The 25,214-nt window shown below is 34.1% G+C and overlaps 2 protein-coding genes across 3 annotated transcripts in view; both read right to left on the bottom strand.

The window, feature by feature from the left end:
• The window catches only part of Uba1 (ubiquitin-like activating enzyme 1), a 132,606-nt gene extending 125,148 nt beyond the window's left edge, over nucleotides 1-7,458 (bottom strand). Inside the window, exon 1 of one of the 2 annotated variants that reach the window (XM_067104914.1) lies at nucleotides 7,148-7,458. The gene's annotated coding sequence lies outside the window, so the exon portion shown is untranslated. The remainder of the gene's footprint in view (nucleotides 1-7,147) is intronic. The other variant, XM_067104918.1, reaches the window with a different exon arrangement.
• Nucleotides 7,459-11,289: 3,831 nt separating this feature from the next.
• LOC136839197 (uncharacterized) overlaps nucleotides 11,290-25,214 on the bottom strand; it is a 37,104-nt gene continuing 23,179 nt past the window's right edge. The window contains exons 4-8 of the mRNA XM_067104930.1: nucleotides 20,353-20,411; nucleotides 18,130-18,286; nucleotides 16,826-17,003; nucleotides 15,602-15,758; nucleotides 11,290-14,485 (exon numbers count right to left, since the gene is read on the bottom strand). Of these exons, the coding sequence (XP_066961031.1) occupies nucleotides 14,325-14,485; nucleotides 15,602-15,758; nucleotides 16,826-17,003; nucleotides 18,130-18,286; nucleotides 20,353-20,411 (712 nt within the window). The 3' untranslated portion in view covers nucleotides 11,290-14,324. The remainder of the gene's footprint in view (nucleotides 14,486-15,601; nucleotides 15,759-16,825; nucleotides 17,004-18,129; nucleotides 18,287-20,352; nucleotides 20,412-25,214) is intronic.

The following is a 25,214-nucleotide window of genomic DNA, read 5'->3' as shown; positions in this document are numbered from 1 at the left end:
CTTGACATTTTTATGTTTTCACATATTTTGTGTGTTTTGTTCAATTCTGATAAAATTGTGGCTAGGATTATACTTTTAAATACTTTTCCTCTACTAATTGGTTACTAACATTTTTTACTGTGATTTTATAAAAAAAAAAAAAAAAACTATTGCTTGAAGCACAACCGAGTTTTGTAGTCATTTTTGTAGTAAGTTTGGTTTTCTTTTTATTACAGTAATAATATGTAAATAAGCTTTGGTTCAAGAGTTTTATGTTGCCATGGAAGTGGAAGTAGGGATACTTATGTACAGTACACATATTGCTGCTATGTAATTTGAGTATTTTGAGATTCACTATGTATTTCGCATGTTGACAATAAAGACTGCACATGTATATAGATGAAAATACAAAACCCCTTTCATAGGTTAGAAAGATTTCTAGATTGATTTAGTGTAAGTGAAGAGTTGTGAAATGTATTAATAAAAGTAGATTAACCCTAGTTAAAGAACTACTGCTGTTTGTTTTGTTATATTTAAATGTTAAACAACAAGACTTGTTATTTCATGACACTCAGAGCTACACTTTAGCATGCTAGTTATCAGCGAGATTTTTTTCCCCATCCAGATGACTGTTTTAGAGAACCTTTACCTGCTATGCTTTGTCCAGGAGCCAGGAAGCTTTCAGTTACTAAGCTCACAATCTGTTTGTAAAACACTCGTGATTGAGAGTACTACTGTGCATTTTCAAGACGAGATTGTTTGTTGCCTAAGCCTCATTAGTAATGGTAACTATTGATTACATTTAATTTGATGTGTTGGACTTGTCTTTTATTTCCTGCTCGCTTGTGTGTGTTTTACATCTCTTGTTTTGTATGCTTTACAGTACTTATTCTCTAAGCTATATTTTTGGTTTGCTTCAAGATTTGAGGGTACATGCTTTGTGATATTTGACTTAGGAGTTTGGCTATTAATGCATGAAGAGAAGGAAGCATACACCAACCTAAACAGTAGCTTATTGAAGGCATTATCACTCAATATTTTTACAAAATTCCAGTCATATCTGCCTGGTTTTAAGAGTTAGATGTTTTAAAAATTAATTTTTGTCTTTAAGGTTCCAGAACACTATAAAGAATTGTAAAATTTGTGTCAACAAAGCAGTGATACTTGAATGATAAAATTAACATTATAGCAACACATTAGAAAAAGCTAACTGATGGCTACCAAGCTTAACAGGCTAGTATTCTTATGACATACTTTGTTGATAACTGTGCGGTCTTAAGTTTGCAAATGGTTTCTCTGGTGTATCAACCAGTTTCATGACCATTACTATTATACATTAGTCTATGTATAGCCTGATACTACTGCATAATCAGAACAAAATATTTTTCTAATATACTGTAGTGCAAAAAGCCTTCACTTTCATTTTGGGTAAATCTAGTAGTAGCCTGATTGAGCATAGTTAATAGTCTAGGATAAAAATTAGAACCATATCATTAGTAATGGCAATTTGATCCACCATTAATGAATTACAGTAGGTAAACAACTTGGCTAATTGAATCAGCTACATTACTGTTCATCATATCATATCAGTAACATTAAGAAAAAATAAAATGTAATAAAGGTTTTTCCCCATTACTATTATCAAGTGGTTTAAACAGGCTATGAAGTTAAATTACTTACCTCTCATAGGCCTGGCTCATAGTGTGTCTTTATAAAATTTAAATTTTATTTAACCACTATTCTTGAAAATGTAATAATTAGATAAGCTGAAAATAATGATAAGACAAATTACATAGATCAACATGCTTTTAATTTTTTTCCTAATTTGAGATATATAGGTAACTGCCTTTTACAAATTCATATGACTATAATAACCTAGTGCTCACAACTATTTACTTTGCTGATTTCCCGATTTTTCTAATAAACTTTATAATCCTGCATAATGTGTTATGTACCTAAATTTTTAAGAATTATTAAGTGTGTAGGAGCACCTTGAAGTTTTCATGCATTTTATATATGATATATTTTTCAAAATTAAGCAAACATTCAGAAAAAATTCCCTAGGCGAATAAAAATTTAATGTATCAAATCCAGTAGTCTTCACATAGTTGCCATTTTAACTGATGGCATGATGAAGTAGTCTTTTGGAGAGTGGATGCACCTGCAATATGGAAAGTTACCTACAGTACTTTCATAAATTATTGTCGTGAGAAATGTAGTTTCTTCAGTCACAAAGTTTATTTTAAAATCTCTAAAACAGTGACTTGGATTTACATTGTGTATTGTCTTCTTTAGGTATGTAAAAATACAAGTGATGGTATATCAAACTTTTACATCTAAGTCTATTTTTGATTATGTGATTTTATAAGTAAGAATGGTAGTGCAAAACATACAGTGCAGTTAATTTTCTGTATTTTAATTTATAGATCTGTTTTGATGGCATACAAAAATGTGTTAGTTTTAAGAGGCAGCATGTATATATTGTACCACAGATTTGTCAAAACTTTGTATAATTGATATTAAAATCATTTAAAAATTAAATAATGCTGTGTCAAAAAACTCCTTATTCATGCAACATTCTGCATGCAACTTCCAATTATTCTTTTTACAGTAAAACACTGTAACTTTATGGACTGGCTGCATTCACAGTTACTAAATAATGATGCGTGAAGTCAAGTGCTGCAAACAAACTTGGGCAAAAAATACTGAAATGTCCAAGATTTTTCAAACAATTTTAGCATTTTCCTCCCTCATAGCTGTGAAGTACTGTACAGTACTTGCCTTAGGGGTAAATATTATGGTCCAATTTAAATGTTGGTGGGGCCAGTATTTTTTCCTGCTGTTTTGAACTTTGCTCATCATCAAGGTGAGATTCAGTGTTTTGAAGAATCCATCAGGATTAAGTGATATTTTAACTATACAAGTCTGGATTGATATCTTTAGCCAACAACACTGATTAGTAAGTGATGCTGGTGAGGTAACTGACTGTCATGGGCAAACCAACCTCAATGTGCACTCTGGGTCCCATTTTGAAGAGAGAACCCCAGGGTTGCTAAAATACTGTACAGTAGAGTTTGGATGTTCCCTGGGAGGGGCTCTTTCAGCAACAGTAAATGGGTAAATTGTATTTAGAACAGAATTCCCATCCTCTTATGACATCTTAATATCAAAGAAAGCCACACCTCACAAGAGTGCGACACAAATGAGAAAGTGAGAGATGAACAAAGATGAAAATTCATATTCTTTCTTGTTGGTACTACAGGAACCAGTTAAAAATCAGTCCCAAAGGGAATTCATCAAAATGCTTAGGAGTGATGTATCTCAAAAAGAATTTAGCAAATGTCAAGTGGCACCTCAAAGTCCCTACTAGAAGAATATCAACATGCAACTGGTTTTGTTTGAAGGCTGAAGACTAAGGAAAAGCTCACATCTCATGAGCCCTACCTTCAAGTGTGACAAAACAATGCAGATACATCTGGCTAGCATTAATGGTCACTAAAAGGCCATGAGGACAAATAAACGAATCAAAACATTCCTCAAGATAGACAGGTTTCTGAAAACACAGAGATGTTCTCAGTATGCTGACTTTTCGTGCAATGTAAGATTAGATAAATCAGATACATTTCTCAAAAGTGAATTTGCAATCAAGAATGACAGAATTTCAATTGAGTTCCAACAAAATGTGTCAATTAAAATATCTGGTGGGGAGGGGAGGATAAGGCCCTAGACCTGCAAACAATCATACTCTGAACTTTCTCAGGATATAACTTCATCACCAAATTTTCACAAGGGTACTAATTTTCCTACAGCTCTTAAAGAGATTCACCAACCACAGGTCAATACTCAGGAGATGGGATGAATTCCAAGAGTGTGCCATCATCTGCTTAATCAATAAGTATGTGTTTGAGGGCAGACCACCTATTAAATCAATAAGTATGTGTTTGAGGGCAGACCACATATTAAATACATATAATATAAAATGGAAGGGAACAAAAGCACTACCTGGAGAACGTCAGAAATTATACATTAATGTTAAACGCTCTCATGCCCATTAACAACTACTCTTCATAAGCTACTGGTTAAAAATTCAATACTAGTGTAATTATACTAAGAAATGGTCTGCTAACTCCCAGATGTCAAAGTTTGGAAACAAACCTTCATTGTTAACACAATCAAAAGCAGCAATAAATTAGAACTTCACAACCACAACCTATGGATTTCTGCATGACACCGGAATTGAAAAGATCATTTTAATGCATAATGTCGCACCACTCCAACTAAGTACAAATCAAGTTGTGTATGAGTTCTTGAGTTGGCCAAAGTGCAAAAAGGTATATACATATGTGAAAGAACACTATATTCAGAAGTGTTCATGTTATAGAAATAGGTTACTAATACTATATTCCGAAGTGTTCATGTTATAAAAATAGGTTATTAAGACATTTCTTTCAAATGTAAAATATGGCTTTTCTGACTTTGTGATTTTGTAAATTGGATATTCATTTCCCTTTTGGAAATGTCTGGTTAACTCATTACACTCACCCCTATTTCCAACAACTAGAACACAATGGGAAACCAATGTCTACAGCCTACTGTTAAGTTAGGTTGGGGAGGTTGGTTGTTACCTTTGAGGATATCAATGAAGATGATGACATATAAGCAAGATGCATAAACTGAAAGGGATCTAGGAGTGCAAACAATCACACACTGCCAACATTCCAAAAGCAGAATTCTATGTTAGGCAAGGGGTATAATTTTATCACTAATTTTCACTCTATTATTCATGGTGCTCTATACAGTATCATGTAGGTCACAGCACCCAAAGTCAGTCAAGAAGTAGTGCTTTAAGTTAAGTTACATTCTGATGCACAGTATTTCACTGCTTTTTCTTTTACCCCAGCAAAAACCCAAGTTTTCCACTACGGTCCTACTTTAATGATAGGCATGTATGGTAAGTAACGGGTTAAGTAAGCATTGCTGATTACATAAATCTAATGTTAAAATTCATCACATCAAAAGCTATATTTATATTTGTACTTTACTTCCAGTGTAGGTTTAAAAGTAAGGTTTTCCACATGGTCTAGATTCAAAAGCAAGAGGGTTAGCCTAAATATCCAAATTACTGATTTGCAACCTCCTTACCAAAAGACCCTGACATTTTGTTTTGTTTTGAGCATTTTTGTCTATGCTCAAAGGGTAACCACAGCTATATAAAAATATTACGAATACATTCAATGTATAGGTGGATAACACAACTACTCTTCAAATTACTTAAGAAATGTTTTAACAATGAGGATCTTGTTTCACATTACATTAACACTGATACTGACAGCTTATTCAGCAACACAATGATTCTGATAAAAATTCTTCATATTTGGTTAGCCTAGGGGGTGCGAAATTGCCTATGAATAATTGAATAAAAATATATTTTTATATAAGCATGTTATTTTTTCAGCCAAAAATAAAATTAAAAATAAAATAAATAATAATAATTATTATTATTATTATTATATTATTTTAATATTATCATTTGCAATCTTTGTGAATGAAGATTAAAAAAATGTTGTTGTTATTAATACACATCATATCAACTTTGTATTTCAACCTTTTTTTTCAGCAATTAAGGAAGTGCGGGAACTGACTGCTAATTTGAAAGGGGTGCATACACCGAAAAAGGTTAACAACCTCTGCATCTGAGGCTAAATTGGTATTAAAAAATTCACTAGCAGTGGGAGATGAATGAATACTAGCCTAACCCATTTTGGTAAATGTTGCATTCACAAAGCATTAAGGGTTCAAAACTAATACTTAGCTCAATTTTTAACATCACACTGACCTAACTAGGCTAACTGATGCCATGTACTAAACTCTACGTAAGATGTCACAGTCCAATCCGTCACGGTAACAGCGATGAAGAAGCTAGCAAGAATAATATCAATCCAAAGCTGCTTCCAAATACAGTATAGCGAAAAATATCCATAAAAGCAGTGACTGGCAATACTATAACACTTTCATTATTAGCCAGGAGCATACTTAATGTCCAAATGGTTATTTATAGAATTTTTGGGGAGGAATACTGGGGGCAAGTGAATGGTAAGTATTCACTAATGAAAATTTGAAGTCTTGCATCATTTCATAAATCTACTGTTAATGTTTTGAGGTGTCTGTTCTACAAGCTCTTTGGCGCTGGCCAAAATTGGGTGGTGTGAGGCACTTTTTAGTGCATGTGGTATTCTAGTACTATTGTGTGTGTATATATATATATATATATATATATATATATATATATATATATATATATATATATATATATATATATATATATATATATATATATATATATATATATATATATATATATATATATATATATATATATAATTTGTGTTATGTAACAACCACCAATTTCAACCCATTAAAACTTTTTAAGCTAAAGTACTCAGGGGTTTGCTATTGCCTCTCAGGTCAGGTTAGGGAGGAGAGAGTAGGCGAGAACCCAGCAGCCTAGGTAAAGGTAGGTTAGGCCTAGGTAGCATCCCTTAAATTGACCTTGATGCATTTCCACTTTAAAACATTTTTTAGCGAGTATTGCTGTGTGTATGTGTGAACTATGTATTCTTCTGACATATTACATTATAGTTTATGTGTATCCTACCTGTCACACTTGGGCACAGCATATTTTTTTTGTTTTTCCCTACCCAATAACCACCCAGCTTCCCACAGGGGTTCCCCACTGTTACTGGATATAGAAGGGGAAAATAAATAAAATTATTTACCTGAACCTGGAACAAACAGAAATGAAAAAATAGGATGCGTTAACCAGCCGGGAAAATATACACCTCACGTAGGCCTATGTGACTTGGAATTGCTGCATCGAGGCATATCCAGTGCTATCACCTAGGCCTACGCTGATGGGGGGTTACAGATGCACCGTAGGTTATGAAGTATTTAGCCTATGGCCTAGCCTCCCTGAGAGCCCAGAGGTCCACATCAGGCCTTGTATGACTCCCTTCAACTTTTGGGTCGTCTCTGGGCAGGGAACCGCACTGGCGGCCGGCCTTCCCCCCCCTCACAAAAAATGCCTAATATAATTACAATGGAAATCCTCGCGATGGCTTGATTACCTCTTCCTGTTATTAAATTAAAAATTTCATATTCACTAACTTACCTTGTCTTATATTGGCATGAAGTGAACGTAGAGAAGCGAAGTTTCTGATGACAAACACATTAATACAACGAATAGCAAGAGAAAATAGGTAACTGAAATTTGGGAGCAGCGTTGCCGAGTATTAATTATCGTTCGTTTACTTCAGTCTCAATTAACAAATGCAAGAAATATTTTCTTTTTACTAGACAAGAAAACATTTATATGCATGTCAGGCTAAGTTCAAGATCCGTGTAATTATTTTTGTTCAAGAGCATAACTGATAACAGAATAGCGTAAGAGACGAAAATACAGCAAGAAATACGGAGGACATTAACATGAAGTTTAATTTTTCATTTTTTCCCAATTAAAAATTTCGTGTGATTGCGGATACCTACTGTAGTTGCTGCTTCTATTACTAATACCCACCCTGAAATTGTATGAGGAACGAACACGTTTTTGCTTTAGTAAATTAAATTAACTGGTAATCATACGGGCAATAATGTGATTAAATTTAGCGTGTACAATAAACCTATTATTATTATTATTTTCTCTTCGCGTTTTCAAGGGCATAATGTGTTTGTATCTCTAAGCATACTGATGATGAAATGATGTCATTAGGAATAATGGCAATAAATTAAAATATTATGATCCTTTATTAGACAATGCGTTAAGCGTGGAGCTTAAGATTTGTGGTATTAACAATATAATAATTTTAAAGATATTCTCCAAATACTTGAAAACCTCAGAGTAAATTTGGCATTTAAGAACGATGGTACATAATGAAAAAACACTTCTACAGAACTGTTCATATGTCATGTGACAAATTTTTGTTCAAACAGGAAAATCATTGGAAAAAAGGAAATACCATAAAACAATGCATACGACATGCACATGATGAGAGTGCAGTTTTTATGATGAAAGGTGTTGAAAAGCGAGTTTATTATATGTTCAAGGGAAATATAATTATCTCCCAAATTTATGGGAAAAGAAAGACTATGGTATTGCCAAATTCATGCTTAAACTTTAAAACTTGGATGAACCTCCTGTGCAGAAAACTTCCATAACATCAGCTACTTCATATAGGCTACCTATACAGAATGGGATGGAATATAGCGTTTACGCCAAGGCCAAGCACTGGGACTTATGAGGTGACTCAGCGCTGGAAAGGAAATTGAGAATATGTAGGTTTGAAAGGCGTAACAGGAGGAAGACTTCGCAGTTGCACTACAAAATAATTGTTAAGAGAGGATGGATAGCTAGACTGAAAGATAATGTGAATGGAGGTACAGTAAAAGGAATGAAAGGATTGCAGCTAGGGGCCGAAGGCACGCTGCAAAGAACCTTTAAAGTAATTATACCTTAGTTTAACCAGACCACTGAGCTGATTGACAGCTCTCCTAGGGCTGGCCCGAAGGATTAGATTTATATATTTTACATGGCTAAGAACCAATTGGTTACCTAGCAACGGGACCTACAGTTTATTGCGGAATCCGAACCACATTGCAGCGAGAAATAAATTTCTATCACCAGAAACAAATTCCTCTTATTCTTCATTGGCCGGTCGGAGATTCGAACTTGCGGCCAGCAGAGTGCTAGCTGAGAACGGAACCCACTCACCCAAAGAAGAACTGCAAAGAACCTTTGGTAATGCCTACAGTGCAGCCCATGAGGTGCACTGATGGCACTACCCCAGTACGGGGATACCTATACAGAAGGCTCATCTGCAGTTTGTCAACCTCCTACACACATACTGCACTATTCTCCTCTGTCTTGAATGCTCTCTCACTCTACCTAAAAATTAAGGGCCATCCTTTTCAGTAGCCCCTTCATCTGCAACTTCAGAATAATGATCAGTTATATCTCCACCCATTCATTCATCAACTTGCTCTTTAATGCACTCTGTACTTGTCTAACAATCTTTTCATCACCATTTTCTCTTCCTTAAGTTTTCTTATAAATATCCTTGTCTAAGAACCATGTATTTTCAACAATTAAGCCATTTTAAGCCGACTTCTGGCCTTAGGGGTACGTATTCAATGGGTGAGGTCACTGTGGGAGACCGGCAGTGCTGAAGCACATACATTGCTTAAAAGATGAAGGAACTGAATACTTCAGTGTTATATCAACATGCTTTCCAGGCAAAATTATTTTTACTTAAAAAATGTGCTGATATATCATTAAAAGCATGTTACTTTCATTTAATTCCTGTTGTTTCTACAATGTTTAAAAAGTATGAATGGATCATCCTCTTATTAGTATCATTTCATCAATCCTAACAATAATTTACATATGTACCACACAAACTAAATTTAAGTACACAATTAAGTCTCTCTTTCTCCACTGGGCTGTATGGATGATTGATGATAGGGAATACATAAACAAAACCTTGCTCTCATAACTACATTTCTGCTTTTCCAGACACATTATATCAAAACTCTCCATTCTCTTTTCCTCCAGGAACTCTATAACTACAAGATGATTCATTTCGTCACATACCTTTGTATCTGAATCACCTAGTTAAACAATCCTCTCACATTTTCCAAACCCAATTTGATTCCTATGATTCCTTTGCTTCTGGAGGAGTACAGGACTTTATGATGGTGGAATTTTAGTCCAAAATTGAGTCTCTTTACCAAACTGCATCTGCCTACAGAGGGGCTAGGCACTTAATCTCATAGTTGAGACAGCATGATCTCTGGCTTAAGTTTCTGTCTCTGATTTGACAGAGTTTTTAGGATTATTTGTTAGTTATAATCTTTTGCATAAAACACTACGATAATCTATTAATGGTTTTGGAATTGCTTGCTTCTTAAACTATCAGTACTTTTAAATAGCTCTTCATTATCACCTATATTTGTTCCTGCATTAATTATTTCAAGATTTTGATCAGCAAGAAAAGCAAAATGGGGAATCATTCTAAATGTCAGAATGAGTCCAGCTACCAACCCATAGGCAATTGGGAGGTCAATCAAGGCCCAGGAAATGAAGTGGAAAACTCCATAAACACCAGAGGTTAACAAGAAGTTATATAGAAACCCAAGGTAATCCAAACCAGGCTAGAGTTCAAAAGTGACAGACCTGACAGACAGAAAAGCTCAACAAGGGAGCTGGTACAAAACCAAGGTTAAGCCACAACTCCAAGACGTGCTGTAACCCTAGGAACAAATTGTCGATACAAAAAGTTCAGAAAGGTTTTGATCACTTGTCAAAATAAGGCCATACTGATAAAGACTGGAGACATGCAGCCCAAGAATATGAACCACCAAAAGCAGCAGATCATTTATAACTTGGACAAAAGGGCCTACAGAGATGGAATAGTGGTAGAGGGAGGGAGAGATGCACCTGGTGTCTTATGGGTCAACAATCCTTCAAGAGCAGGCCTAACAATGCACACTTGCATTATATGAGTGAGGGCACAGTAGCATTTCTTTCTTCTTTGGGTTACATCCATTCCCTACCTATCTGGGACCACAGGGGCGCACCCAACTTATATAGCGTCTTGTTTGCCATACTGGGCATGGCATTAAAGTTCTTTGCAGCATCCCTTCAGAACCAGCTTCACTGCTTTTGACCTTTTACATTTATGCTCTTCAGCCTCTTTTTACTTAGCAGTCCTGCTTAAACTTGATCCAGTTTTCATCTCTCAGCTAAAAATAAACCCCTCAGGCAAACCCTGAGTAGAAAAGTGATGGTATTCTTTTTAAACTCACAAAAATAATACTGGTGAGGTACACAGCTACCCGAATTCAGATGCACCAATAAAGTGACATTTCATGATTCATATGGCTCGGCCCTTCATGTTTTATGAGTACTCAGCAATATGCTGTACTGGAGTTCACACTGAAATGTCACCAAAATAGCACTCTTGTAATGAAGGATGAAAAATGGAGTACAAAAGACCACCATAACTAAACAAGAACTACAGTACTACAAGTTGCATACAGTACCATATTCATACGACAGAACAAAGAATTTGACAAAATGTAAAACCATCTACAACAACTATGACTCAAAAGCAATAAATAATAAAGGCTTCTGCTTTGCACTTCTACAGTCAGTCCCTCCATACAGTTGGAAACTCAAGGCTTAGTCATATTGTCCCAAAGACAATAAAACACCTATAAAATATTTTGAACACAGTTAGGAATTCAAATGCCTTAAAATCATATATGACTTTTTATTTATTAGCTAACTGTGTATGAAACAACCATTAACAATTCCAAAATTTTGTTATCAATTATCGTCCACAAACTGAAAAATCTGTCCTTAACTATGTGCAAAAAATAAAATTCACAAAACTTTACAATTCTCTTAAATCTTAAAAGGTGAATCATACACCACTTCAATTTAATACTTTTAAAGCATAAGCCTGAACACTATAGAAAATGTTATAATGGTACCATACACTGCTTGTAATATAGGTACTAATAAACTGGTCTCAATCAAAAGCATACAATATACATCTTCCAAGTTCTATGTTCATCAGCGACTGAATCCTTTGCTGCTTCCATAAAATGTGATATGTTCACATATTTACTTTTCAGTACAATACATTTATTACTTCAGTTCTTAACAACAATTTACTACTGTTTGACTGCTAGATAAATAAAACTGCAAAAAGGAGAGGCTATTAGAGGACAATGGCAGTTGTAACATTACTTTAACCCTCAGGGAAATGACACCATTCATTAATCTAAATTTATTAACTAACGCATGCTAGAGAATGAGTACAGTCTTTTAGATACTATAAAGCACCTAAAGTGTTAACCATTTCTTACTCTACACTATAGTGCTATAAAGCCTATACCATGGTTGCAAGATCAATATGTACACCAGACATAAATCTCTTGCATTAACAAAACGATGTCTTGTTTTATATTTAAATAGCTATTCACCTAAAGGCAAAATTCTACACCATATATGAAATCACGAAATTCATGTGAACTAAGTTCATAATGACTACTTTTCAATAATGATATTCAAAAAATTCAAAACCGAAATACAAAACCCTATTACTGACAATGTACCTCAATATTTCAAAGATTCCCTAAAACTGTTAATAAATAAGTAAAAAATGTGTTTACCTCCAGTTTTAGGATCAAACTATTTCTACCCTCACTCTGATACCAGCAAGTACAGTACAATACTGCAGTAGCAGTCTACAAAGTTGAGATTATTCAATTTGTTTTAAATTATAAAAATTCTGCTCCATATTTTCATGGAATCATTGAGGCTTTGGTAATGAAAATCACTAAACAAATTTTTCAATGTAGGAAGTACACGTTTCATAAGTAGAAAAATAACTTACACATAGAAGAAAATTTCTAAGTGAAAAATAGGAATGCTAAAGACATTAAAGCAAAGCTCATTACAGGTTCATTGTATCAACTTTCATAATTAAGTTGAAGCTAAATGTCTGTGTAAAATAAAAGGTTGGGAACAATTTGTGCTTTGCAATCTTAATTTCACTAATATAGTTCATTTGTACATTAACTGCTATTCAACTTAGCTACAGAATGGTATACTCTGTGTTTTAAACAAGTCAATTAAACTTGTAAGACTGGAAATAAGATCAAGACTTTCAATCTGTTGAGTATTTCAGTAACAGAATTACTATTTAATAACAACCTTGCAAACAATAATAAAAATAGGCTGTAAAATTTATTATTCTAAAGCAGGAAGTAGTCCAACATTATAAAATATCTTGTACAGAATAAAAAAAAAATCCTCTTTGCAAAAAAGTAACACAAGCCAGTCTGAAAATTGGTCTGAACTTCAGTATAAAAGTCTTCACACATGAACACTACAAATGCTATTTTCCCATATAGTATTTCCATCCTTAAAAAGGAATAGGAAAGCCACATGCTACCCAGGTTTGCAAGATTCAGGATCTAAAATATCACAAGCTTAGAAACCATTTCAATGAAGTATAACCTAAGCTTAAAACCAATCACAAATAGGTTTCTGGGAAAGAGAACCTGAAATTGAGTTTGGCATTGTCAAATTTACTTACAATCCATATTTTAGATATACCTACCCTGGGTATTAACAATATTAGAAAGCTCAAAAAATTACACTACAAACTTCTACAATATCCTCTACTCCACAAAACAAGTTAGCAACCCTCTAGCACACTTTTTTGTTATGCACCATCACAGAATGCGCAAAGCAATTCCTGACTACGGTATCATAAACTACAACAATCTATATAATACAAATATTTAGAATTAATCACCCTGTCTTCATCTTGATTCATAAACTTTGGCTTTTTGTAACTGGGATACAAGGTAATAATAATAATAATAATAATGATAATATTATAATAATGAAAACAGCAACACAACCATGACAAAATGCTTCGGATCAGGTCACATGAAAGTGCTTGTGCATGCAATTCTATTCACAAGTCTTAAATGCTATAGGTGAGATCAAATTCTAACTAGTAATTTAACTGGAAATGCATTTTCTCAAACTAATCATTATATTTGTTACCCGAACGAAAAAGTTCAGAAAGTTCCATAATTTTAAAAACTGGTGATGATGAAATGGTTGAGAGTATGGTCAGTCAAGTGTACAATAACAGCATTCGATGCAATGTTGTCTGATGACTATAACTATTCTCCCCAGTTCCCACAACACTCATAGCACCATTAGGTATTTTCATGAATAGAAACACTAAATTCTATGAGAAGTCTTGAACCACTGGAGATTTAAAACAAATCTCAAACACTCATAATAAACTGAATTATGATAAATGACCAAAAGTCATAAGTCAGTACTACATTATCTGGAGTAAATGCTTGCATAACTAATGCAATGTTTCTTAACATCAAATATTTGCTGAACTAAAATAGTTAATCAAGCCACTTGTAACAATTTCACTTACATCTCATGATCTACACACTTACCAAATTTAAACATATTAGATTACGACTTTCATGTCCATTAACTCTCATAATACAGTACTGTACATAGCTTTCCACAATAAAAGGCTTCCGTACACAAACTTTTCATTCCATGCATTCTATAATGATGGACATTCTCATGTAATCCTGTTTCCTTGCCAAATCCATAGATGTATGAAGTTTAATCGTTGTGTGTGTGCCCATTTACTTCCTATTTAATTCCTTAGCTTAATGACCAATATATCTTGGAAAAAAATGTTATGGACTTGACTAAAATTGGTTATCATCAACTTCTACATGACCTGTAGAATCTGGCTGGCTTCAAACACAGTACCCGGTGGGAGGATGACTGGTGTCGATACATGACCAGCTTCCACACACACCAGGTTTGGGAATTCTTCTTCACCAAAGTCAGGAATCTCTTTAGCTTTTTCTATCCAAGGATTCCACACCACTGGAAGAAAGTCAAATTTATACTTTGATATCACTGTAGAATAAATGCATCTTACTGATCAATTTGTAAATTATAAATACCTATACCAGATGTTCAGCAAGACACTAAATAAAAAATTTCACCATTAAAAAGGGTATTTTATAACATAAAATACCCATCAATCATGAAGACCCCTCAATCTGTCCACAAATGAAAGGCCTAATATGACTGATGGGTTTGCAATGATAAAAATTAAGTTTCTATAAACATTTTTTTTTTTCATGCAAACCCATCAGATATACAGCTATTTATTTATAGCACATGAATGACGGTTTGTGATGAAACAAATAATTTCCTCCTTCGTAAAATACGTTGCCTACACTAGAAACACTCATGATCTATTGGAAGGTGGATGTTTATTGCTGGGTGAGACTTCATTCCACTATAAAGTTTCCTTAGCCAGTAACATACTATTAAAAGGTACTGCAGTACTATGGCATGGTTTGACAACCCACACTAGATGAAGAATTATTACTGGTTCAGAAGCTTACACAAGTGAGAGGTTACCTAATATTTCCACACTTGCCAAAACTATCTTGTCTGCCAGGGCTCTCTGTGACTACAGAGTGAAATGAACCTGGAGTTGCCCTGCTGCCATTCATCAACAGTTTCTTGAAGAGAATGTCTATATTAGGGGGTGCAGCATAATTCACAATGGCATACCTAATCAACAAGTTAATGTATATTAACGAAAATAGAGCAGAATATAGGATTTATGCCAAAGGACAAGCACTGAGACCTACGAGGTCATTTAGCGCTCAAATGGAAAATTATGGTAAAAAGGTTTGAAAGGTGAAACTGAGGAAAACCTCGCAGCTTCACTATGAATCAATTGTTAGGAGAGGGTGGAAAGTAAGATGGAAGAGAATATGAATGGAGGTACAGTAAAAGGAATGAACGGGGTTGCAGCTAATAATATATATTACTGCACAAGTAATGTATATTAAAAACCTTACTATGGTATGGAGATCAAAAAATCCACTCAGATACCACTACTAATACCTATAGCAATGTTAACAATGACTAGTTAAATAAAAATATATATACAAGAACAGAATTATACATGTACAAACTTACCAGTGTCCACAAGGTTGTATTTCTGTATTCTCATCTTTCGACCACTGACAACATTTGTAATTATGTGCTCCAACGGAGTATTTTGATATATACGATCAGTCCATTCGCTGATTGTAACAACATCTCTGTGTTCTTGATACAAAGCCCCTTCTCGTGTCTGCAAAATAAAAATGTATGGATTTCCAAAAAGTTCATTTGTATAATTTTAAAACCAAAAACAATACAGTATACTGCATATACTGATATGGATTTCAGTTTCTGAATTGTTTCATTATTTTCCCCTTATTTTCAACTTCAGCACACTGAAAGACTGTAACAAAAAATTAACTTGAAATTTTAGAAGAAACTGCAACACCAAACTAAAGTTTTAAAAGAAATTGTTGTAAACATCATACAGTTTTCTGAAAATTCATATAAGTTACCACCATAATAAACTAAGGCCAGAATATCTAATACAGGAGTGTTTCAGACATACAAGAAAGGATGAGGTGCAACCTAGTAATGAAGTGGATGATGAAGAAATGGCAGATAAAGGGAAAAAGGGTTAAAAATACGGACTTTGAACAGATGGGAATTCAAAGTACAAAAGATACAGCTTAAATGGGAATTCAAAGTTAACAATATAGAACTGAATAAAAATCATCAAGACACCTACTTCTTACGCAATATTTTCAGAAAAATGCTCACAATGATGACATTTACTGCAACTAACTTTTTAAAGAATGCATAAAAGTATAGTTTGGAATCTTCATTTAACAAAACTGGTATGTTTCTCAAGCTATTTTCCTCATTAATAAGTAGTTTCACCATAAGCTTTAAGATTTCAAACCTTTTAATAAAGTTATTTTAAAAGTAATAGAGTTGCACCATCAGCTAAAAGATTTCAAACCTTTTAATATTATGTTAAAGATAATATAGTTGATATTTTTAAAAATTCTACTTATCACAATTGTGATTGCCAAATTTTTTCTTCCAAGAAAAATGCTGTTAATACACTTTCCCATTACAGTTAAAACCTTACTATAGCAATCAAAATGTCACTCCTACCAGATACAAAACATATTTTAAACTGTTCAACATACACTTCTATTATAAGCTGAAGCATCAAGAAATTTTAGATATTACAAGTAAATCTGAAAACCCTTAACGAAATTAGGAACAAAAATGCAGCCTTCAGTGCAGAGTAAAGTGCATAATACCAGTTCAAAAGACATAAGTACTTACTTTGTCAATGTATGTGCAACCTCTCATACCAGTGATCTGGCAACGGCGCACATCAGGAACCTTGAAGTAAGTATGGAGCAAAAGTGTAAATGATAACACTTCTGCTCCAGGATTGTAAACGGAAATATTAAAATGCAGCTCCTTTTCTCTTAGAATCAGCCGGTATGTAAGACTGAACCTGCAAAATAAATCACTTTTCCAGACTTAATGAACTCGGCTAAACACAATGTCGCACGTTTAAAAAGATTCTTTATTTGGTGCAAAACTTAACTTTATTAACTAAGATAATTCTTGGTTTGCTAAATTACTTTCTCTCCTATCTAACAACAAGCATTTCCAAGTAAAAATTACTACTGAATTTTCTTTTTCACCTTTTTCACTTGACAATAATTTAACGCAAATAAAACTGCACACTAAAGCTAGCCACATTCTTTCACTCTTTCAAATGGCACACAGCATACTAGTAAGCCTTTATTTATGCACAGTAATCTCTTTACAATATTATTCTCTTTTCCATGATTCAAGCTTTTTCCAGTACTAACTGGTAGGCTATATGAATTTATCCACACAGAATAGGAAAGCATGCACACAACTGCATATAGTGCAAGTAGATGAAAGGAACAGGTTAAACTGCCACTGGACAAGGCCTCACAAAGTCTTCTCAGGCGCACCATACTTGGAACACACAAGGACCACCTTCTCCAAATGGTTTTACCTGACTTGTCCTTTTTGTGGCTAAATTGCGTATATTATTTCCTACATCACTGAAAAAACACCCATACTTTTGCAGAAAACTACTCACAAAACATCATCCTAAGTTTATGAGAAATTTGCATTTCATAAATACATTTTTCAAAAACTAGATTTTGTTCAATTTTGTAATTTTCTCCTATCCATTTCACCTAATTCCTGCCTTTAATAAATTAACATTTCTGACCTAACATCTTTTATTATTCTATGTGATTTTGCTTTAACAAATTTTTTCCTTCCTCCTCTGTAGTTCTCTGTTTCCTAACATATAATCTTACTTTCATTACTATATCATAATATTCTATCCATTAACACTTTGCAGAAAGTACAAATAAGAAGTAAGCTACCAATATAATGATTTCTAAACAGTCAACCTATAGATATGAAGATACAGTTTGCTGTTGTACAACATATGTAATGCATACATATCAAATTTAAAATTAATTAAAAAACTGAGCACAACTAGACATAATATCAAAATAGACTCAAATGCAGGAATAAAGAAAATTGACAAGAGAATATTTCATCTCGCCTGCAACCGTTAAAAAACTTACGGGTAATTCCACATAGAACGAGTAAATTCGTTATCCAAAAGTTGAAAAATAGCTTCTACATCTCCAGTAGGTAAACGCTCCGGAGGCTTTTTTAACTCCCATCGTGAAATACGTGCAAATCCATGCTGAGGGCCAGTGCTCCAGGGTCCAAACTGGGCTATAAAAAGAAAAAGTAAATACTAAAAATTAAACAATTCCAGTTTTAATAAAAGAACCCGTTACAAAACTTCAAGTCTACCTAATTGAAGCTACTTATAGTCAAGAAATAATTCACAGAAAATTAATGAGACAATGCTAACTTCAAAATAATGACTGAATTATAGTAAAACCAAGTTTGCTGGCTCCAAACATCTTCCACTTTTCTTCTAGCTCCAAACATCTTCATTTTTCTTCTAATATAGTATGTAACAGAATTCCACTATCAGAATATTTGTTTCAGCATAAAAAAAGAACAAAGTCTACTACTGCATATGATAGCCACTTTACAGAACTGTAACTGATAACTAACAAGAAATCTCGTACTGTATATTCCTGAATATAAACTTCATAAACTTCACTGGCTAGTATGAAAGTCAGCTTGAAATGTATAAAAAGACTCCCATATGTCACTATTATCATCAGGTAGTTTAACAAAATCACTAAGTCACAATGATACACATGGACTGTCTGAAGAATTTGCTCTTGAGATTAAATTCATAGATCAAACTAGGTAAAGTCAAAATTAGGCAGCTGAGTGAGGAGACCAAATCGAATAGACGAAAAAGTACAGAGTAGAAAGCTATGTAAAATCTTCAGTATTGCTGACACTACCCATACAAGACACCCCATCTAAAGTATCCTCCCTACAGAGGTGTATCCAAATAAGCATACTGGTCAAGTATGATGAGCAAGAGATACTTTAGAGTATTCAGACAAAGGTCATCCCTACTCTTTATATATCTTTTACTTGAAATATCCCCATAAGCAGTCTCAAGCCCTACAAATTTGGTCAACACTGTTGTTGATATTTTCACTGAATTCCAATAAAATGTAATCAGTAGTATTATTCAACATTACTGATACTCTACTTATCAGAGCTATTTTAATCCTTAAGCACTGGAATATCTCACTAATCACTCTCACAACTGTAACACAGCTTGTTCCTTCATGGGGTCATCTGGTACTTCAACAACTTGGCAGCACCATTCCAAATTCCATTCTTATTTGAAACTGACATATTCCACATAGTGCAAGATTAACTTTCTGCATGGTCACAGTGAATGTTAGCAATGGTTATGAAATGACAAGCAATATGAAATCAAATATCCGCAAGTCCTTCCATTATCCAAGGAACAAGTTGAAAGACATAAAGAAGAACCAATTAGCCTTCTTCATTTTAATTTCTTTGAGCTCAAATACAAAAAACTAATATTCTATACAAATGAAAAACTGCCTCTATGAATGTTTTTCATACAAAGAAGAATAGTGCCACAGATGAAAGCAAGTGAACCCATGAGAGGAAAAACTTGAACAAGAAGCATAGATGAGAGGCCATGTGTTGACTTACCCATGTTCCCACAATTAAAGGGGAAAGTAACACTGCAGAAACAAACAGATGGTAAGGAGTTTCTAGGAGGTAACCAGAAAGGAAAATTTGGATCAAGACATACAGTATATGACTAACCTGAGAGAGAGTTGGAATGAATTAAAAGCTACCCTACTTTCCTGGAAAATTCTACCAAAAAATTAGACCACATGGAAAAATTCACAGGTAATAATGAATTTCCACAGTAAATTGAGGGAATCAACAGAAACACATGAATCCTCTTTTACAGTTACCCACTTCAATCACTGAGGCTGAATAAAAAAACATGCTAAGAAAATAAAGTAATCGTTATTATCATATTTTGATAGTTTAAAATACGACCACTGAAGAGTTTCAGCAGACAAAATGCAAACATACTTATGAAGAAAGATAAGCAACTGGAAAAGGAACTACAACATGGGAGCTCTAATAAAGATTTGGCACAAATGCTGCATTCCAGGATCTCCAGGATCTGAACTGACTTTTTTTTTTCTTCTTCTTAATACAGGAAACTTATTCTGTGTAGCTCTGCTCATAGGAATCTCTAATAAAAAGTGTCAAATAACAGACTGTCTTTGTGTCAAAATGCTTTGAAATGGCTTCATATGATAGTAATAACATTTTAAGTTTAAAAACTACAAAATATCAGAATAACTTACGAAACACAATAGGGATTCCTCCTCTTATGGCTCGTTTCCCATCAAATATTGCTTGTTTACTGTAAAATAAAACAAATACTTCATTAGTGAAATTAACTTATTTAACTATCACATTTAACCTTAAGGTTCTTTGTTAAATATAAATTTTGCTTCTTTCCATTCTTTACAAATTTTGCATACTGGGAAACAAGCATATGTAGAAAAAAATACATGACCTATAAAATTAACATGGGAACCCATCTGTACATAACAGTATACTGTACACCCCTCTTACCACAAAACATTCAATTAAATGAGTAAAAAACTGGTTACATATTGTACTGAAGATAAAAGTACATTTAAACAAATGAAATTTTTAGTTCAAAAGAGAACATTTTTAGAAGAGATCAGTTTACCACTCTGCCCAGTGGGAAAGCATTTGTACCCTGATACACTCTCAAGATATTTCATTCTCTGGTAAACAATTTACCATGGATCAAAAATAAAAACCAGAGTTGTCAGCCAAGGAAACTTCAAGGGGCACCTTTGAGGTCACATTTCCAGAATTAAGCCTATTTGTATGGGGATGTCTTGGAAATACTGACTTCTGCGACACAGCCTTTTCTTTAGTGGAGGCTCCTGATTTTAAGATATGCTGTACAGTATAAATACACACTGTTAAATATAGAATCCCCAACTGATCATCCCCCTACACAAGTAAATTTACAAAGACTATAATGAACTAATGGATAAACTAGCTATCCTTCCTGAGGACTGGGTTGGCAGGTCTTCCTGTGGGTTGATGTACTTGCCCTATATTACAGTGTACTATTTTGGGACTCCAAGTCTAACTGACATTATGTCAGTGTCCTCTTGGGAAAGAGACTTGGAGTGAGATGAACCCAAAAGTACTTTCTGCCATTATTAAAAACAAAAAAGAAAAGGAAAAGCACACTATAAATGGACATTACAACAAAAAATTTTTACCTTTTAGTCTTTCCCTACCCTCTGCACACGCAGCGTGAAGATTTCAAGTGTGGGTTGTTCATTAAATATGGGTCAAACAAGAGTAACTAATTCTAAGACATCAAGATTACTTATGTAACATTTTTAAATTCTGTATTTCAACACTCAGCTTGATCTGTTTTAATTTGTTTGTCAGGCTTATTATTCCATATGGTCTGCTGATTGTTATAATGGGTTTTAGTGATGTTATATAATCACTTACAGAAACATCTATATGAGATTTTGTCATAGTAACTGCAGCTTTGGCTGCTTATCAGCTCCTTCATTTCCTTTTTACCCACATTTGGCTACGTCTTCATATCCAGGAAGCAAGAGAGTGCACGCAAGATAAAAATGAATGGCATAGTGTTAGGGGTTTCAACATGCTACCAAAGAGTCATCTGTGTGGGTGTATGAAGTGGTTAGCATTGCCGAAATTTTCTCCACAAGTTCATCTTTGATCTTGCATTTTTTTTTTTTTTTTTTTGGCAAGGGTGAATGTGGTAGTCATCACTGCCTCTTCTTTTCTTGGGAGCCACACCCTTTTAGGGGAAATAGCTTACAGGAAAAAATATACATAGTTGATTTCAGTCCAACATGAATGAAAGGCATAATTTCACCCAAATAATAAATTCAAGGAACAATAATCATATCCCCTCCTTACAAATCAATGTCAATTGCAAGGATATACTGTATAACGAAGCCTGTTTGGGCAGCCATTCTTACTACCACCCCCATCACAGTAAAAACCTGACTGGGTCTGGCAGCGTTGACAACACCCGATCAGGTTCACTGCCCCAGAATGCAACCCCACTACTTTTTTTGAGGATTTTTGTGAGCCATTTCAGGTGGAACATGAGAGTATTCTCGGTAATGGCTGAACCATCCCGGAGCCGAAGCCAAACACTGGAAAGGCAAATGCAACCAGGCGTTCAGTCAGGTGCAGAACAAGATGCTTACCTCATTGCCCACCCAAAAAAATTCTTCTCTGCACTTAAAACACCTTACAAGCTGCTTCTAGACAATGCAGCAGTAAAAGAATATTATTAATTCTTTATTTTCATTCTTTACTTTCATGTTATTTCAATTCTCAAGATTTTGGCAACTGAACAAAAATTCAGCCATTCAAGGAAAACTGACCATCTCTAATAATGTAATGCAAGATCTACAAAGAAACTTGTCTTCTTGTCAACCCTATTTGGGGTCTGTTTTTAATGAGCCTTTCCCAACAGCCTGATTCATAATTTTTTTGGCAGATGTTTTAAGGGTGGATGCCCTTCCTGACGCTAACCCTCCCTACTCATCTGGGCTTGGGAAAGATAAAGAGCTTAATAATTGCTAGGAATGGCACTGGAAAATTGTAAACAAACTCATGAGTGAATATGACAAAGATTCCATAGGCAGTGACTTGTTCTTTAACTCTAGAAAAATAACATTTACTCTAATTTCCTTCACCTATTATCAAGAACCATAAAAGAGTTCAGAGGTCTGGTTAAACAAATCATTTATAACTAACTAACTCAACTAAGTGTCGTGTGTGTAAGAGAACAAAAAAGAGAGAATAATATGTTCTTTCACTAGAAATACACAATTTGATAACAAGGAACCAATATGACTAGCACAAACTCAAAATTTTGCCTCTTTCAAAAAATACTATTAATAATGTGCAGAAATACCTGTACAGACGAAAAACATGCTTCCTTTTCAACACTGGTTATACAAAAAATTTTTTCCCAGGCATTGAAGGACTACTGTGCTGAATTATTAACTTCAAATACTTTCTCCTTTCAATCCCTTCCCATACAAGTTGAGTGGAAGTCACGTTTACCTTAACTATAGCCATGACTTGTTACATGGCATGTACCTGGTAAATGATTGCAAACAGACCAAGGTACAAGAAAGAGAAAAACACAAGAACACTCACAGCAGTGGAATCTTACCTCTCTATGCAAGATCTGAATACTAAGACAATCCAAAAGAAAAAGGGAACAAGAGACTAAAATTACTAAATGACTAAAGCCATGGTTATACAAAATACATTACCTAAAAATACTGTTTGCAATAACAAAGAAAATAATAATCCTACAGCCACTCGACTATGAAAAAAAAAAAAAAAAAAAAAAAAAAGTCCAAACAGCACACTTGAGAAATGCAAGAGTACTACCTGTACATCCTGACAATACAAGAATAGTGATCACTAGTCTGTATATTTAATGGCTGTGTTCTGACAAAAAAAAAAAAAAAAAAAAAAAAAAAAAAAAAAAAAAAAAAACGGAGCTGAAAACAACCACAGTGCAGCTAAAGGCAACCTGCAAAGAGAACCAACCAAGCAGTTTGGGTAATCACCTTAGTAATCAAAAAGAATGCTGTCTTTTAGCTATCCAGACCCAGCTAGGCCCTACGCATAAGTTAAGTAAAAAAAAAAAAAAAAAAAAAAAAAAAAAAAGAATGTGCATGCCATAAATATATATCTCTTATATGTACAATATTTATCAGTTAACACATGCAGAAGTGGTTTGCCAGAAAAGGCCAATGATGTAACACAATATTGACAGACATCAAGTCCGTCCTTCCAAATATGCTTCCATACTCTTAATTTAGTAACTAAAAACAACCTAAACTATATTTTGAACATTTCCTCCTACTCAAAAAGGTGTAGCTCAGTGAGTTCTTCATTGGCGGGATGGGTAGAGCTTTCGGCTAGTGCGCTGTTGGCCCAGCGTTCGACTCTCCGAGCAGCCAATGAAGAATCAGAGGAATTTATTTCTGGTGATAGAAATTCATTTCTCGTCATAAAGTGGTTCGGATTCCACAATAAGCTGTAGGTCCCATTGCTAGGTAACCAGTTGGTTCTTAGCCACGTAAAATAAGTCTAATCCTTCGGGCCAGCCCAAGGAGAGCTGTTAACCAGCTCAGTGGTCTGGTTAAACTAAGATATACTTAATTTAAGTTATTCAGTGACATGCCCTAGTCAAGACCCTCTAGGTAAATAAGTTTCAATGTGGGCAGAAGTCTTAATAATTATCCAGGATTATAAACTTCCTACTCAAGGTAAGATATATTGCATGTGCTTGAGTTCTGCCAAAAAAGTTATGTTATGCAGTGTGGCTTCCTTCAAAATGATAATATACCATACAATACAAAAAAAAAAAAAATACTGCTGTGAATCTAATGACTGCAAGACTTAAAGAGCAACTTCAGAGACTAAAGAAAAGATACAAAACACTAAATTTGTTTAAAAAATACGTAAAAGAGAGTAAAGGTAATCACACTTATTGCTCATAATCTCCATTACACAATGGGTTCATGGTTGCAATATCTGCTGATAGTGAACATTTAAATTTAGTTTTATCCACTTCAAATGATGCAAGGTTACAAAATAATATGAAAATGCTCTAAGGTGTACAGTACTTTCATCTAATCCTTCTATTACTGAGGAAATAATACTACAGTACTTACTAACAAAAATTGATGGTTTTATAAAGTAAAACCTGATTAGTATTGTTAACAGAGAGAGAGAGAGAGAGAGAAAGAGAGAACAGTACTTAACATGAAAACCTGATGGTTTCATAAAGTAAAACCTGATTATTGTTAACAGAGAGAGAGAGAGAGAGAGAGAGAGAGAGAGAGAGAATAGTACTTAACATGAAAACCTGATGGTTTCATAGAGTAAAACCTGATTATTGTTAACAGAGAGAGAGAGAGAGAGAGAGAGAATAGTATTTATTATGAAAACTTGATGGTTTTATAGTAAAATCTGATTATTGTTAACAGAGAGAGAGAGAGAGAGAGAGAGAGAGAGAGAGAGAGAGACAAACAGTACTTACTATGAAAACCTGATGGTTTTATAAAGTAAAACCTGATTATTGTTGAGAGAG

Source organism: Macrobrachium rosenbergii, chromosome 6 (genome assembly GCF_040412425.1).
Source record: "Macrobrachium rosenbergii isolate ZJJX-2024 chromosome 6, ASM4041242v1, whole genome shotgun sequence".
Taxonomy (NCBI): domain Eukaryota; kingdom Metazoa; phylum Arthropoda; class Malacostraca; order Decapoda; family Palaemonidae; genus Macrobrachium; species Macrobrachium rosenbergii.
The sequence above is the reverse complement of the archived record's forward strand: the minus strand, read 5'-3'. Positions and strand labels throughout refer to the sequence as shown.